Source organism: Vanessa cardui, chromosome 12, assembly GCF_905220365.1.
Source record: "Vanessa cardui chromosome 12, ilVanCard2.1, whole genome shotgun sequence".
NCBI lineage: Eukaryota > Metazoa > Arthropoda > Insecta > Lepidoptera > Nymphalidae > Vanessa > Vanessa cardui.
This window is the reverse complement of record NC_061134.1, coordinates 6,936,863-6,953,772: the sequence shown is the minus strand read 5'-3', so window position 1 is coordinate 6,953,772 and position 16,910 is coordinate 6,936,863. Positions and strand designations below refer to the sequence as shown.

Here is a 16,910-nt window from a genome sequence, read left to right as displayed (position 1 = left end):
TGCGACTACTGCATACTGAATAAATAAAAATTAAATTACCTACATTTATAAAGAAATAATTCCTTATTGACTTAAACTAACCGAAGATAGTCGTAGCAAAAGTACGTAGACTTCAACATTACACAATGAACCAGTTAAAACCGTCATTTTTAAAAGGCCGAGACAAATAAATATAGTGTTTAATGTTACGATATTACACCGACGTATGACGAGAACAAAATAATTATAGGTACTTTTTAATTTCCGTAGTCGAAGCCGCGACGTTTAAATATATTATTTTTGTAATATATTTATTATGTAATAATAAATATCTATTCATTCTATTTTAGATGTATATAAATGTATATGAATAAATAAGCTTTTCATTATATGAAGTACTTCACAAAAACTACAAAGTAAAAAATACTTGAATTTAAATTGTACAATATAATATCATAGGAACTATTCATTAACAGAATAAAGAACTTCTTAGAAGACCTTTCATGAGTACATACATTTGAATGATTGTAAACAGGGCCTTTTTAGAAATTGTACAAACGATACAAGCCCCTAATTCTAGGCACAATCATTCACGATTAAATACCTTCTACATATTTAAAGGGACACATTGTATTCAGTGAAAGGGAGAAGCGGGCCTACGCACGTGATTCAACACTACAGATTAGTTCCCAGGATACGTGACATCGACCCTTCATGGGTGTTCGGACTGTTACAAATAGATTCAACATTACGTGGAAAACATTTTTGTTTAGATTCGAAGTAGTAAAAATTGTTTGTTTAATAATTACCCGACTGCCAAAGAAGGAGGGTAATGTTTTTCGAGTGTATGTAAGTATGTATGTATGTCTTTTCCTTTGTGACCTCCTGTAGCCTAAACGGCTTGATGGATTTTGATGTATGAGGTATCGTTAGATTTGTCTTGATTACGGGAGTGTCATAGGATACATTTTATCCTATAAGTCCCACGGGATAAAGACATAATAATATTTTTTCTAAATTTCCCTTTAAAAAAATATGTATGCGGTATCATTAGATTCATTTCAATCACGGGAGTAATTAATATAGGATACGTTTTTTCTCAAAATTCCCACGGGAACATGTTAATTCTGCGTCAATAAAAACACTTGACCCAAAAAAGCTGTTGGACCGGCCCCACGACGAATGTTCTTTAACTGAACTTAAACGTTTGCGGGATCTTCAGCAGTAATGAATCACCTAATTCTTTTTCTTCTTCACTACCAACAGTCCAGATTGGCGGTAAATTTATGTTGCGGAGTAACATCACTCGTAATCTAAAGCCAAATGTCGTCGAAATAATTTAAAATGGTACTTACATATACATAGTCTTCTACATCTACAACATTTTCGTTAAATAAAAACAGCTAAAAAGTTATAAATAAAAAAATTATTATTAAAAAAACAAAATACCCGACTGCACACTAAAAAAAGAGTAAAACAAGCCCCACAATAATATTGATCAATCAAATGCTAAAAACTAATTATGTAATACCGTTTAAACAATACCTATATTAAAATACACTACAATATGTGTTCGTAATCGATAGTTAAATAAACAGAAACTTATTTTGAATACAAATTTACTGAATATAATTTATAAATGTTGATGGAAAGCATCGCAGGCGGGGACCACCTTGACCGCCACCAACGAAAATTCTGCTAAATGGTGCACAACCGAAATGACTATAAATAAGCCTCTGTTGGTCCCCGCCTGCGATGCTTTCCATCAACATTTATAAATTATATTCAGTAAATTTGTATTCAAAATAAGTTTCTGTTTATTTAACTATCGATTACGAACACATATTGTAGTGTATTTTAATATAGGTATTGTTTAAACGGTATTACATAATTAGTTTTTAGCATTTGATTGATCAATATTATTGTGGGGCTTGTTAGGCTAAAACTTAATGCGTTGATAGTTACATTTTTTAAAACCTTTTTATTTACCCTGTTAGTATGTTTGTGTAATCGTAGGTCAATACTTGTTTTCTAGGTGATTTTTTAAACTTTCGGTTCAGTTCGCGGGACAACACAATCCATAAACTTGAACGCCGAGTTCTTATTCAATTATTCTAATAATTAAAATAGAGATTGTCTACAGATTATTTTTAACTAAGATTTATATAAATAATTAGTTTTTAAACAGTTTGACGTTAAAATATATCGTAATTTTGTCAATGGTTGAAAGACACTATAATAAAACAATATGCACGTATAATGTTCATTACTTAAAAGTGGCTTAAAGTTACGATGTTACCTATCCAAAAGTATACGAAAATGATGTCATACAGATAAAAAAAATATCTCAAGTAATAATATGCATACTCATAAAATAGCTTAAAACGTCAACGATGCAGTTAACAAATGTTTCGTAATTTAATTTCCCTTAAGGCTTAGTATCATCTAAGCGTCTAGAGATAATGTTATCCGAGTTGGTTTCAGAGTTATCTACTAATCAGAGATTAAAATATTGCTTAACATGACGTAATATTAGACTTGCGGTGGCCTATTAAGATAACATGTACTGAAATTTTGTGGTCAATTTTAGTTTTATATTTATTTCACTAGCGTCTGTCTAATGCAATAAAAAAGGAAAAAGAGGAAAGCAACAGCGTGTAAGCGGGCTAAGACCTCTTTTCCGATTTTGAAGATTAGGAATTAATTCTACCAGGTTGCTTTAATACCGATAGTTGGATACACATGTAACAAGTGCAATTTTCCCAACGTTTTCCTTCCTCGTCTAAAAATAATCTGATTTTGAATAATCGGCTGTCATCGACCAATGACCTTTCAGATTATAGTGAGAATGTTAATTACAATTATCAGAAATTGCCGGATAATGTATCATTATATTATATGCATATCTAATATATCATGACAATACCGATAAAACATTTATATGTTTATTTTTAAAATGCAATAAATGAAAAGAACTATGTGGGTAGTTAGTATATTTATAAGGATTAAAGACCGTGAAACGGTAAACGTCCGCGCTCAGGCCTCTTTGTAAATGGTCACATTGGCGTTGTATGAAACTTAGTTTAATTTATTTTGATAACGTTAAATTTGTTCGCAAAAATTAAATAATTACAATAAAGTTATATAATTACTCAAAATAATAAATGAAGTGATATTTAAAAACGCATTTCCTAAGAGGTGGAAATCAAATCATGATCGACAGGACCACATCAACTAATTAGATCAATATCTGGCCGGCACAGCATGTGATCACCTCTTTCAGATTGGCCTTAATTTTCGTAGGTTTAATAAAATCGCTACGTACGTTTTTCGCGTCACATTGAAATATGAGTACACTTTCGTTATCGAGACACCTCTCTCTAGTTTTGAAGATTACGCTTTTTATTTACGAAACTAGACTTCAGTTTTTTATTTTTATTTTATTAATTAAAATTGTCTTTGACCTATTAAAAAAATTTAATAATATATTTCGAGTAAATTTTAATAACAAGGAGATCTAAAACTTGTCTGAAACATGATTTTTCTCATTGCAATAATAGCTATGATATTCCTAAGAAAAAAAAATGTTATTGTCATTATAAAAAAAAAATGCATTTAGTATAAAAATTGAGAAATTAATTCATTTTCATCATGCATACTTGGTTTAAATAGTAATTAATCATTAATTTCTTTTACTATTTAAATATGAGCTTCTCACGCGGTGGTATGCCCATCAGCCAAGACCTTCTTCGTAGCACCAATAATTATTATTTTGCATTGTTGTGTTGTTAGTTTGTAGGGAAATTTGTAATTACAAGCAAAATAATAAACTAAACATAACATCTTAAAAGTCAATAATATGTGGTATTTACTTTGTTTAAAATATTCAAAGAATTATTGAGCTGACAGCATCTATGTGGGATGAGTTACCACACACCACCATTTGGCCACATAGTTTCTGACTTCCTGAATAAGTTAAAATAAAATTGATAAGTGAGTTAAGTGCTTACATGCCGTCAAGTGGCTAAATTATCTCCAACTTCCTAATTTAGTTAAAAAAAAAAAAACTAAACTTGAATCATAATTATTAACTCACATTCTAATGGAGAATTTTAGCTATTTTGGTTTTTGAATGTAATAAAAAAAAAATCATTCATTTCAAATGCATGAAAATGTGTACAAACTCTAAGCTTTCGATCAATATTTCTACAACAAGACCCAACCATTCAGCCAAAATATACTACAAATTTGTCCAAGTTAATAGTGTAGTGTAAACAATTAGTAATGGATAACATATTTTGGCACTGATTACAAATGATTAAGATGTTAATATTTGTTTGTAAACAAACCCTTAATAACATGTTATGGTGTCAAGTTAATTGCATTACTGTGTAAACAGTAAACACTCACATGAAAAATATATTTGAATCATATGTTTCAATCACATTATTTTATTGTCCAGTATAAAATACTTTTATTGAATTGCTGTTAGAAACATCACTGAATGTTATCAAAAACAAAAATTGATATCTTTTACATAATTCAACGCTTAAGTATTATATTACGCCAAACTTATCTCCTTAATCCTGTACTAAATATATAGCTGCAAGTATTAAATAATATTACGGTTATGTAAACACAATTTTTTATCAAAATTTTGTGTAGTTTCATGAATAGCTTTAAATTAATTCATTTAAGTCTTACTGGGTGAAAATATTTCTTATTGGACCACAACTTATTAAACCACAATTGCTGTTTGTTAGCAATTTTAAGATTTAGCAAATTAACACATTGGGTATCTGTTATAAATATCAATAAGGAGGAGGAATACTCACCAGCCAGGGTAAACCTGTCCATATAATTGATGAGGTTGACAAAACACAATACTCCGACTGTCATGTATTCGATGAAGCTGACATCGCTCAGATTATCTCTCCTCCTCGCCTGCTTCTCGTGCAACAGTGCCGTAGCAGAATCATTATCCCCATTTATCACCAACTGCTGATTTGATGTATTTGGAGTAATACTACTCTGGTCCATGATGCCCACCCCCAAACTTATAAGTGACTAAGCTGTAACTGCAGTCCCAATCACTTGACCGTAACGAAACTTTTAATTTTTCTTTAAACTTAATAGTCACTACACAAAATATAATAAGAAGCAATTAGAAACTAGTTATAGAATTTAATTATATTATTGCACATATCAATCTTAATTATAGAGGGTTTAAAAAATTAAAACAATATACGACCGAAAAGATACCCGCCACAGTGACAACTAAATAAAGTAAAACCAAAAACGTCTAAAACCGGTGACGTGCTCTGACGTATACTTTCAAGATATAACTTTGAAGTTTTGGGAAACCAGTGTGACTTTATTCAAATGACAGGTACCAGAGACAAAATCTTAAATTCTCTTTTTTAAGCTAATTTACATAAGCGTGAATAAAGAGTAAAATAATTATTTTTGCTATTTTTTTTAGTTAATTCAATTGTTTCTCAAATTTACGAATAAAAATATATTTCATCGTATGTTATATATATTTTTAAGTATTCATCATAGTTAATTAATTTATTAATGATACTTTTTGATTTAACATTTTAAGTACATTTTTTTTTTACTAAATATGTGCTAGTCGTGTTTTGTTTTGTAAAATCACATGAAATAGTGTAACAACACTCAATTACTATATATTATACATACATAACCACAAATCAAGAAAATAATTGTCATTGTTAGAATTCAATTTATTATGAACAGTTTGCTATTTTTTTTAATCGAAGTGATTATCCATCAGACAAATAGACAGACACTGTTTTAAACAAATATATTTGAGTTTTCCCAGTAACTGACTTATGTCAGCGATGAGCGAATGCTACTTTAACCATAGACAATATAATACTGTAATTTAATTTAAACTGCATATTTTTTATATGTAAATTATAGCTTTAGCTATCCAGTTTACTCAGTAAGGTAAAAGGTTAGTTGCTCTTTTTTAAGTTTATCTCTCTCTAACTTTTTTTATCAGAAAAGCTTATTGAAATTCTTCAAATAAATACTTTCATCTTTCTTAAATATTTGTTTCAATTTCAGGCACGTTTAACATGGCAAAATTATTGTATATCATTATTTTAGTTTGCTTTAGCAGTTGTTTAAGTAAAAAATATAGCGATGAAGAAAAGCCGGAATGGGCGAAGAAAGATATTCGTGACTTTAGCGACGCCGATATGGAACGGTATTGTAATATTTCGTATATTTACTTAAAAACTATAAAAATATTATAATTGTAAATGTTTTATAGCCTTTACGATCAATGGGAAGAAGATGATGAGCCATTGCCAGAAGACGAACAGCCGGAATACAAGCGTAAACCACCTACGATAGACTTAAACAATCTAGACATGTCCAACCCGGAATCTGTATTACAAGCAACAAAGAAAGGTCAGACCCTAATGATGTTTGTTACTGTTGCTAACAAACCCTCGAAAACAAGAACTGAAGAATTAACCAAGATTTGGCAAAGTGGTCTTTGGAGCAATCACATTCAGGCTGAAAGGTTATCATCATATTTTGCCTATTTTAAATAATAACAACAGTTAACAAACTTCAAAGAATAACTTATTGATATGTTTTCTGCAAATTATACATGTGATACGTTATCCAGTTAATTTATTTATATTTTAAATTGCAATATTTTATAACATAATGAGTCATTTATGTTCCATGATCAATGTACATATATGGTAATTTTTTCACAGATATCTTATAGATGATGATCGAGCAATATTTATGTTTAAAGACGGATCTCAGGCATGGACGGCCAAAGAGTATCTCATAGAGCAAGATGAACTCAAAGATGTTCAGTTAGAAAGCCAAACATATGTTGGAAAAAATCCAGATGTAAAAAACAAAGCTGTAAGAGATGAGTTATAGAGATCTGCAATGCATTTTACTTATGTATAAAATATAAAGGAAATTTTAAGGAGAATATTTCAATTAATGAAACACTTATTTTACAATCATATTTATTTTATTTAAGATACAAAAATAAATCATATTTTTCTTAATATTAGTTTCACTGGTTATATTTAGAAGCACGCATCAGTAGCACGAAAATGTTCTTCATCAATTGTTGAATATATGTGTCCTTCACCCCACATCCATTCTAGGATATTGCTAGGAAACAAGATAGAAAAATGATTTGGATTGATATTTAATGAAAATAATGGTTTAATCTATTATCTTTTAATAGCATACCATTTTTTGTAATGAAAATGTCTATAAATATGAAAAGTATTATTTGTACTATTGTCTTTACATACCCAAATTCCACATTAGACATACGATCCTTCAAGCTGGCATAAATGTCCTGCTTACTTATGCCTTGTTCAAGTGTTGACGCACGAATAAGATTATAGACCATCATTTGCCTTGCATTTAGTCCATTTACTGAAGCATTATCATTCATACCAACCATGGAATTAGCCGGCAATCCACTGGTAAATGTTGAATCCTCATTTGTTTTCGTCTGTAATTTAACATTTACATAAAATTTCATATATAGATTTCAATTTTTATAATATTATTTACATTGTAATTATCTTTCAGTATGGAATTTTTAAAATAATCACACATATATATACAAATTCGTTGGTTGAAAAGGTACTTATTGACACACCTCTTAATGGGCAATTGTACTCAACATAAATATAATTGAACTTACAACAAAATATTCAATGATTATGAAATAAATGCTGCTAATAGACAAATATTATTTCAAATTTTATTTGGGCTTATTTTCCTTTACACTGAATTAGTAATTTTGACTATATGTGCAAACATAAAAACCTGAATGTAAATGAATATTTATCAGTATTTACCACTATCCCTTATTGAAGTAGCATGATAGAATGAGAAATAAACTTTTTCTTCAAAAGTTGAGAAAACCTAAGCCTTGAAGTGGCACACTAAGGGTTGTTAAGTGTCTTGAATTTAGCCTTCTAAATGTCCTGATAATACATCAAAAATTGTATCAAGATAAAAAAAATTATTAACATAATCAACCCACTGGCCTATAGTACTATATCATTGGTTGATTTAAATTAATTATTAAATCATTAAAAATTACATTACTTTATATTCATCATATTTGGTTAAACTATAACTTTAAAGAATTATTATACCATTTTATAAAGAAAACAAATACATACCTTCTTAGAATCAGCTTCCATTTTTAATTTATTATTGATACATTGCAAATAATGGAATGTAATGGCATTGACATCAGAAACTGGCATGATTTTAAAAGCCATCACAACTTTCTTGCCTTTATTGGTTTTTACATTTCCATAAACTTGTATGTAATCATTAACTTCAATTTTTGGTGTGGACTTATCCTGAAAGCCATTTAAATAACATATTTTACTCTTATTCAGTCCTTTATTGTGTGACCTTTTTTTATATTTTACAGAAGAATAAAATATCCATGAGGTTATTGTAACACAATATAAATAATGAATAAGCAAAGACATACTATTATTAAAAGACAATGAGGACTTTTGGTTTGACATGTTATTTTCATTAATTTCAATCATTTATGTACTATGATAACCACAACTTACAGCATCTTCATCCATAGCATCTTGTTCTAACCATAGAACTGCTCGCATTCTACCTGTTATGTCTTGTATAGTATATGTAATTTTAGTGCTTTGAACTCTTATATTTCTGACTCTAGCGACAAGTGATACAATTTGTATTTCTGTTCCCCAAATCTTTATGCCTTCATCTCCGGAATGTAAAGCTTGTTTTATCACAATTGGAGCAGTGCGAGAAGCCCTTCTTCCCTACAACATAAAAAGTATAAAAAAAATAATTAACATTTCAACAAACTATATTATTTTAAACATCGTGCCAATTTTTTTATTTTATAATTCTTTCACTAGATACCTTAATAATTAAACAATATATGACATACCGTTTTCTGGCCTTGGTTTGGTGTGGTAACATTTCCAAATTGATTAGGTGAATTGAAGAATCCACCACCAGCAACTGATTGGTCTATAATATGAAATAATAAAGATTGTCTTGAAAACAGTAATAATATTATAACAAGTTTGTACAAGTATTACACTTACCATTCCACATTTTGATAATAATAACTTGTATAAAGATGTTCCTAATTAAATAACTACTAAATTAAGTGGACAAACTTATTTATTAAAAGTAGAAAACTATAAACACTAGCTAGTACACAATCAATTACCGGCGACACTGATTATAGAGGTTTGAAATTTTGAATACTTGAATATGACTCAATTTCGTTCGAGCCGGTGGGAAAAACGAAGTGACAGAACTAATATTTAGTATTACCATAGGCATAGTGACAATTCCAAAAAAAATACTATATAACGTTATAAATAAATATTTTTACATCTCAAATATATTTTAAATATATAATCAATATCTTTTCTATAATAAATATTATGGATTTGTATCAACAAACTTTTAAAACATCAATAGTGATGTTCTACAGGGAATCATTTTGGACAATAAGTATTTTTCTATTTTATATTTTTAATTTAGCGTGTTTTTGTTTATTTAAAAGAGACAAATATTCTACTTTAGTTCCCTGTAAAGTTGACCGAGCACTGTGCAGTCATGAGGAATTCAGAGCTCTGGGTTAATGTACCTGATGGACCCATTTAAATTTGAAAATCTTATTATATGCGGGTTCCGTTGCGATCGATTGAAAGTCGATCTCTGACCGAAACTGAAACCAATTATTTGGTGATCGCTGCAATGTAGAAATATTAGCACGGCCGATGACAAGGTGTATACGATACTGTCATCTGCGTAGTAGTACATGTTTCTGATATGAAACTAATCATTGACATGCAAAAAAAAGGAAATAATATTATTCAGTAATGGGAAACACTTGAATTGACGCATTTTTAGACCATAGGAAAAGATTTATTTAAGGCTTTCGATATGGCCAAACTAACTACTATCGCCCAGCCCTTCATCTCAACTGATTCGGACTGTGTTAGGTAAACTAGATAACCGGCTGAGCAAGTCCGAAGGAAATCATACTAAAGATCGCTTATTAGCTGGCTAGGTAACAAGAAGATGATGTATATATGCCTATAATTGGACGAATCTGCGCGGTTGATATTTATGGGATAGTCTCCAAGAGGTTCGGGACGATGCTGAGGCACAGGATTACCGGGAAATACATCCAAGATAGCATGGATGCCATATGGTGCATTGCCAATTGCCATATACACATGTATACATATTATAAAAATAAAAAATATAATTTACTCACGTTAGAGAAATATATACCGTTCATTATCAGGTACTTAGCCTTACTACCTAAATCTTACTTACTTAGCTAAAACCTAGATAGTCTATGCTGTAAATTATTCACCTGCACAAAAACAGAAGAAAGATAAAACCCATAAAAAACAAACACACTTCTCCATGCGCTTAGCAACATGGAATGTCCGCACAATGAGGACAGGCCTTCCGGATACCTGCGGAGGCACAGGTTGTGCACAAGATCTGCGCAAAACTTCTGTAATTGATGCTGAATTGGCGAAACTCAATTTCGGCCCTGCAAGAAACGAGGCTTCCTGACAACGGATTTATGTATCAAGCGAGATCTCACTTCCTTTGGTATCGAGCATAGGGAATGGGAGAAACTCGCGGAAGACAGGGATCGATGGAAGCTTCGGATTGCACAAGGGGTCAAGCTACACGACACAGCGTGGGTCGAAAAACTCGCCACCAAAAGAGCCAAACAGCAGGACAGCAATAACATGCCAGAATCAGTCTGCAAAGCCACCAACGCAAGTGTCCAATTTAAATCACACACTGTCTTAAATCATCTGTAATAGATGAAAAGGCCAGTGATAAGCCTTCTCATGAATTTACTGAGTAAAGGTACATTGACGAAATAATAAAAGCGCGTACATTTAAAAAAATATGATTTACATTCTATTGTGCATCTATTCTGGCTTGATCTTGCGTAATCGTATCAGTTTGCTAACTTTTGCCATTTACTACTTTATTAAAGCCGGTTAATATAATCTAATTATGTAACCCTAATTCTCTTAGCTTTACTAACCGGGTGTACCTCGTGGGATGGACATCCGATGGTAAACACAGTCATAACAATTGCATATTTGTGTGGTTCAAATGTACCCAAGTATTTCTTGTATAAATAATAAATATGAACATTTATTCACACAAACTCAAATTATATGGATATTTTATTATTTGCTCTGGTTACAAAATTCATTAGGAATTTTGGAACCATACATGTTCAATTTGAGAGAGGCTTAAAATGTATTAAATAAATGACTTTAATGAATTTTAAATTCTAACAAATTAACAAGTGATGTGGTTTATTCGTTTACATAGGTAAATAGGTGAGGTACCCATTGAATTCTTATTCTTACATCTAAAAGAAAGTGTGAAGTAGGATCACATTTTTGAGTTCATAAAAACTGCCATTTGTATATTGTATTTACATTTATATTTTACAAAGTTTTTTTACAAATCATGGAAAATATGCAGAGATTGGTGTGGCTCTATATGTTGTTGCTCTAGAAGATTTTTTTTCTCTATAATCAACTTTTGGCAACTCAATACATTTGTTCTCTTTGCCCTTCTTGCTAAAAGTTGAAGTTGGCCTTGAAACATCTGAAATAAAATAATGAATGTTTATAGTTATATTAAAATGACTTATTTCAATATTTGGTTCTGTTAGTTTTATCATTATACCTTTATGTAGTACTTGATTATCTTCTGTTGAAGGTTCTAAATATTTTGGATCTAATCCTTTTTTATTTTGTACAGATGGCTGAGGACTTTCATCGATACTCAACCTAAGAAAAAAGTTCTAATTAGTTTGATTGACATACTTGACTTATTTATACATTATTTAAAAACTATTTATACTTACAATTTAGATGTAGCATAAAAATTGATAGATTCATCTGTACCTTGAGATGAATTGTTGTGAATATTTTTTGGTTGTGAATATGGAGTTGAACTCCCTGTTTGAAGACCTTTTCGACTTTTATTTTGCATATAGTCTGTGGCATCAATTCCTTCCATTTTTTTGTGAAGCCACTGAATTACTACAATAAAATAAATTATCAGTTTTTGTCATAACATATTACAGACAGTCTTAACATATATTATCTGCGTAAAGTAAAAAAAGTAAAGTAACAGCCTGTAAATTTCCCACTGCTGAGATAAGGCCTCCTCTTCCATTAAGGAGAGGGTTTTTGGAACGTATTCCACCACGCTGTTCCAATGCGGGTTGGTGGAATGCACATGTGGCAGAATTTCGATGAAATTAGACACATGCAGGTTTCCTCACGATGTTTTCCTTCACCGCCGAGCATGAGATGAATTATAAACACAATTAAGCACATATATATAGTGGTGCTTGCCTGGGTTTGAACCCGCAATCATCGGTTAAGATGCACGCGTTCTAACCACTGGGCCATCTCAGCTCTATTATATTGCGTAATTTTTTTTATTACCCATATTGTTGTTTTTTATTGTTTCATCGCGGTCTCGAAGAGCCTGCTCATTGCTGTCATTTTTTTCCTTAAGAGAATCAAGTTCTTTACGAAGCTTGTCCACACTCTCTTTTGTTACGGCTAATTCAGATCGTAAATCTTGTAAATCCTTAATATTTCGTTCAATGACTTTTTCTTGTTCTAGTGCTATAGCAGTTCTACACAGAAGCTAGAAGAGGTTTTATTTGGTATATAAAAAAAACATAGCCTAAGGTTATAAATCAGTATTATTATTACTGCCTTTAGAAACCAAATAAGCAAATATATAAAAAAAATAATTGTTTTGATCTCATAAAGGATTACCATAAAGAAGTTTTTGTATAAAATACCTTGTCTTTCATTTCTATTATATCATTGTTTTGCTTGGATATAATCTGATTAGCTTTTAATAGCTGCTCTGTTGTAGACTGTGCTGCTTCATTATTTTTATTTGCCAATGATTCACTTATTGTCAATCTTCTTTCTAAGCTACCCTGGAATTAAACAAATATTTCCATGCTTTTAATGTTTATTAATTTATATGTAAATACTGTAATGATAATTTTGTTCAAATAAATATTTTTATTATTATTATGTAAAACTAAGCTGATATTATTACATATAAAAAATAATTTTAAATGTAGGCTAACTTTAATTACCTTGTCCATTTTTAGTGTCTGTATGTTTTCATTCAATTCTTTAATTAGATCTGAATTGTCTTTAACTACCTGTAAATATATATTAAATTGCTTAAAAAAACGTTATGCTTCTAGAAAACATACACAAATGCATGAATATTAAATGTTTTTCATTATTTTTTTGGTCTAATTATTTTTAATACTTTTTATCTAGGAAAGTAAAATAAAATTAATTGCAAAAACATAAATATATGCACCATTCAATATTTTGTATAATGAAATAAAGGACTTTGTCTATTTCTGTTTTAGCTATTATATTTTCTTAAGCTAAGCTTTCATTCAATCAATCAATTTACCATAAAGTTGTAATCATTTGCATTGTGCATTAAAATGTATGCACAACATTTTAATTAATTTTGTATCAACAAATATTTGATTTAGGAATGTGTTTCAACCAACTCTACCTCAATATTAAGGAAATATGAGAAATACCTTTTCCAAATAATTTGATTTTGAGCAAAACTGATTGACTTGTTTTTCTTTTTCAATAATATCTCGTTCTAAAGCTGCATTCTTTGCTTTGAGTGTAGCAACCTCTATATGAGATTTTTGTACTTCTTTTTCTACTAATGTCAATCTTTGGGCTTTGTCACTGAAATTTAAATGTGTAATCAATCATTTATTAACAAATTAGATTTCTATACACTAATTGGTGTATTTTACATAAAAATAAGATTCAGATGTTTACAATTTTAAATTAACAGCTACTTTAATTTGAATTGCATTTTGTCATCAAATGCTGTTGTCACTCATTATTATTTTATCTCTGATAAGACTTTATGAGAAAGTATTTCTTGTTAAAAATTTAACTTTTTTTATAAGTAAAGAAATTTAGAAGACATTTTAAAAATAAGTAAAGAATACTTTGATTTTTCTTTAATTAAATTGACTAAATATGATAATGTCTACTATTACAAATTAAACCCAAAATTTTATATCAACAGACATTAGTAATCAAATTAATTCATTACATAATGCGGTTCTTAATTTTGAAGATCGAAAAACTTCCTTTGTTTTCTTATTAATTTATTAATAAACAATTTTAAATAGAATCTCTCCTGCACAAGCAAAATGCATGATTAAAAAAGATAACTTAGCTAAAAAAGGAAAATTTATAATAAAATAATTTAACTGTGCTCATATTGTTACCTTATTTGATTCTCAAGTTGTCTGATAGTATCTTGCAGTTGTTTATTGAGGTAACTTAAGTCATCTATCTGCTTTTCTTTTTTGTTAATTGTCTCTTGAGCTGTATTAAGCAGACTCTTTGTATGATTATCATTATTCATTTGCCACTGAACTTTCTCCTTAAAATCCATACAAACTATATATTAGAAATTGTTTTTGATTAAAGATAACATCAGATTTTTATCACATTAAAAAGGAGGAATTTAACATTGCAAATTAAATTGTAGTTTGATATATAAGTATTTAACAAAGTTTTGATATTCATTTTAATTTTTAACTGTATAATTAATACATGGTGAAAATGACTTTTGTCTAATATAAATGCTATTAAATATTAATTTAATTATCTATATTACTGTAGCTTTTTACCTAATTATTGAAAAAGATTATAATAAATTACATTCATAAAGTTTACTCTGCATTTTTTTTTTAATTGAATCATTTGCGCTATTTGCTTAAAACCAGTATTGTATTTTATGATATATACCTGGGCTATGCGATCTTTTTCTAGCTTCATGGCTTCTTGAAACTCTTTTTCGTGCCTTAGTTTATCTTCTTCCATTTTGGTAACAGTTAGAGTTAGATCATGAATTTTTGCTTCCATGTTTGAATATTTTTCATTCCACATCATTTCATTTGAAGAAGCTAGACCTTTAAGATTTGTGAGTGATTTCTGTAAGTGGAAACTAAATTTGTTAATAATAATAAAAATGAAAAGCAACAATAAAACCAAAATACATATATATAAAAGGATAGAACATGTGAATCAAAACCAAAGATCAGAGATAAAGTTTTGGATAGAATTTAAGAAGTAATTTTACAACTAAATTAATTGAAGATAAGAATAATTATAATATACAAATATATAATTTTAATATCATCTAAGAATTGTAGTCTCATTTTCTAAAAAAATATAAAATTCAACAAATCAATAAACCTCTTTTTATCTGACCATGTGAGAAGACATTATCGAATATATCAGTGTTAATGTAAAATGTCAGTTTTATATAAAAAAGGCGGCAACAGCAGGCAAGTAGTCAAATAATAGAAAGCAAATGGTTGTTTTCTCTCATAGAATGTCTCCTTACAATAAGTTAAATGGCCAAATTTGTCAAAACTAAAAACATACATACTTTTAACTCTCCTATAGTTTCAGCCATATGCTGTTTCACTTCATTATCACTAGCCGGGCCTGTCTTAAGACATAAATGAATTAATCGCCTGAATTCATTATGCTCCACCACTTCAAAGTTGTACTGAATTGGTGTAATTTGTTGTATAATGAGGAACCTATATAATTACAGATTTTTTTAAGATGATTATTATAGTCAAATGATTCAAGCAATAAATATTATGTTTAGCAACTTACATATTGTTTGTTGCACACTGCTGTAATAATCTAACAACTTGAGATGGAAAATTATCGAAATCAATAAGAAGTCCTTGTTGTTTCTTTAATTCTTCGTAGTCACAGCGTGTTAAGTTAATTTTACACAAAAAAGCAGGATCGTCATCGTCAGATAACGTCAATCTCTGTAATGTATTTAGAACAGTTGTAAATAGATACAAACAAAGTATTTTTTCTGATAAAAAATAATGTTAACGATGTACTTACCAAAGTATCAGTCTGAAAAATTTTATCGACTGTTATTGTTATATCTTTCTTACTTTCATCGAATCCTCTTTTAAAGGAAATAAAATATTTTCCTTTGTGGAAAGTTTTGAAGACCATTTCTTTTAATATTTATTTGTATACGACTAAATTGATACTTAGGTATGGTAAAAGTTTAATTCAAATGTTTGTGTTTGTGTGTTATTTAAAATTTTATCACCATTCAACGGCTTCAATCTATGTTTTGTCACTTTTGTTTTCTTCAAAAATATGTTACTGTTGTCAATGTCATTTAAATTATTTTGACGTAAATAATTGAAGTTTAGACTCATAAACTCATATACTTGAATTGATGAAATTATTTCCATTAAATCTGTTAGCTTCTGAAAATTAATTACATTTTAGAGTATTTAAAAATTAACATTATATTTGCTTAAAATGGTAATAATAATAATACATTACGGCTTAGCGATATCGTCTTCTCTGCTTTAAATTTGGATTACGTCTGACGGTTTTACAACAAGAGCGTGGAAAATAAAGTCACTGACGAGGTAAGAATACTGTGGTACTAACTCTGACACCACACCTCTGTTCTGATTATCAGAATCTGATATACCCTCATGATTCACAATAATGTAGTAGAGCGGTCAGATTCGCAGAGCATTCAAAAACTAATGCAACTACTATATTCTTGATCCAGGCGACGAAGTGTCCTTAAAGTCTTAGCTATCGTCCAGATTGTTGTCTGGTATATTGTTGCTTTGTTGACTTATCTACTAAGCAGGAACAGAAAAACTCAGCTTAGTAGCATGCACGATTCTGACTAAAAACTAACTGATTTTGATACCGCTCGTCTAG

General features: G+C 29.6%; 4 protein-coding genes and 1 long non-coding RNA gene across 7 annotated transcripts in view; 2 read left to right on the top strand and 3 right to left on the bottom strand.

Annotated features, from left to right (window-relative positions):
• LOC124534034 (protein spinster) overlaps positions 1–5,306 on the bottom strand; it is a 29,389-nt gene extending 24,083 nt beyond the window's left edge. For 2 of the 3 annotated variants that reach the window (XM_047109667.1, XM_047109666.1), the window contains exon 1: positions 4,815–5,303. In XM_047109667.1, coding sequence (XP_046965623.1) covers positions 4,815–5,019 — 205 coding nt within the window. In that variant the 5' untranslated portion in view covers positions 5,020–5,303. Of the gene's footprint in view, positions 1–4,814 lie in introns of all 3 variants that reach the window. The other variant, XM_047109668.1, reaches the window with a different exon arrangement.
• A 388-nt stretch (positions 5,307–5,694) lies between these two features.
• On the top strand, positions 5,695–7,046 carry LOC124534137 (LDLR chaperone boca). The gene is made up of 4 exons (XM_047109833.1): positions 5,695–5,959; positions 6,073–6,214; positions 6,281–6,535; positions 6,738–7,046. Exons 2-4 carry the CDS (start codon positions 6,084–6,086, stop codon positions 6,910–6,912), a joined length of 561 nt encoding a protein of 186 aa, XP_046965789.1. The 5' UTR covers positions 5,695–5,959; positions 6,073–6,083; the 3' UTR covers positions 6,913–7,046.
• Positions 6,991–9,338, bottom strand: LOC124534136 (replication protein A 32 kDa subunit). The gene is made up of 6 exons (XM_047109832.1): positions 9,117–9,338; positions 8,957–9,039; positions 8,601–8,825; positions 8,190–8,375; positions 7,302–7,507; positions 6,991–7,155 (listed from the first exon to the last, which is right to left on the bottom strand). The coding sequence occupies exons 1-6, from the start codon at positions 9,124–9,126 to the stop codon at positions 7,068–7,070; spliced, it is 798 nt and encodes a 265-aa protein (XP_046965788.1). The 5' UTR covers positions 9,127–9,338; the 3' UTR covers positions 6,991–7,067.
• A 1,713-nt stretch (positions 9,339–11,051) lies between these two features.
• Positions 11,052–12,911, top strand: LOC124534138. Its single transcript, XR_006966723.1, has 3 exons — positions 11,052–11,411; positions 11,842–11,891; positions 12,721–12,911. It is a non-coding gene; the product is annotated as an uncharacterized LOC124534138 (long non-coding RNA).
• LOC124534135 (spindle assembly abnormal protein 6 homolog) lies at positions 11,496–16,395 on the bottom strand. Its single transcript, XM_047109831.1, has 12 exons — positions 16,056–16,395; positions 15,810–15,973; positions 15,574–15,730; positions 14,928–15,113; positions 14,402–14,559; positions 13,685–13,844; positions 13,214–13,282; positions 12,905–13,048; positions 12,537–12,744; positions 11,948–12,125; positions 11,767–11,870; positions 11,496–11,685 (listed from the first exon to the last, which is right to left on the bottom strand). The coding sequence occupies exons 1-12, from the start codon at positions 16,170–16,172 to the stop codon at positions 11,543–11,545; spliced, it is 1,788 nt and encodes a 595-aa protein (XP_046965787.1). The 5' UTR covers positions 16,173–16,395; the 3' UTR covers positions 11,496–11,542.
• Positions 16,396–16,910: the final 515 nt, after the last annotated feature.

Coding starts and splice junctions, on each gene's coding strand:
- LOC124534137 (XM_047109833.1), top strand. CDS start 6,084: ATGGCAAAATTATTGTATATCATTATTTTAGTTTGCTTTAGCAGTTGT. Junction 6,215..6,280: donor AGCGACGCCGATATGGAACG/GTATTGTAATAT, acceptor AATGTTTTATAG/CCTTTACGATCAATGGGAAG. Junction 6,536..6,737: donor AATCACATTCAGGCTGAAAG/GTTATCATCATA, acceptor ATTTTTTCACAG/ATATCTTATAGATGATGATC.
- LOC124534136 (XM_047109832.1), bottom strand. Junction 7,508..8,189: donor TGGAAGCTGATTCTAAGAAG/GTATGTATTTGT, acceptor GTTAAATTACAG/ACGAAAACAAATGAGGATTC. Junction 7,156..7,301: donor ATGTCTAATGTGGAATTTGG/GTATGTAAAGAC, acceptor CTTGTTTCCTAG/CAATATCCTAGAATGGATGT.
- LOC124534135 (XM_047109831.1), bottom strand. CDS start 16,172: ATGGTCTTCAAAACTTTCCACAAAGGAAAATATTTTATTTCCTTTAAA. Junction 15,974..16,055: donor TTTTTCAGACTGATACTTTG/GTAAGTACATCG, acceptor AATACATTACAG/AGATTGACGTTATCTGACGA. Junction 13,283..13,684: donor AATCAAATTATTTGGAAAAG/GTATTTCTCATA, acceptor ATATATTTACAG/GTAGTTAAAGACAATTCAGA.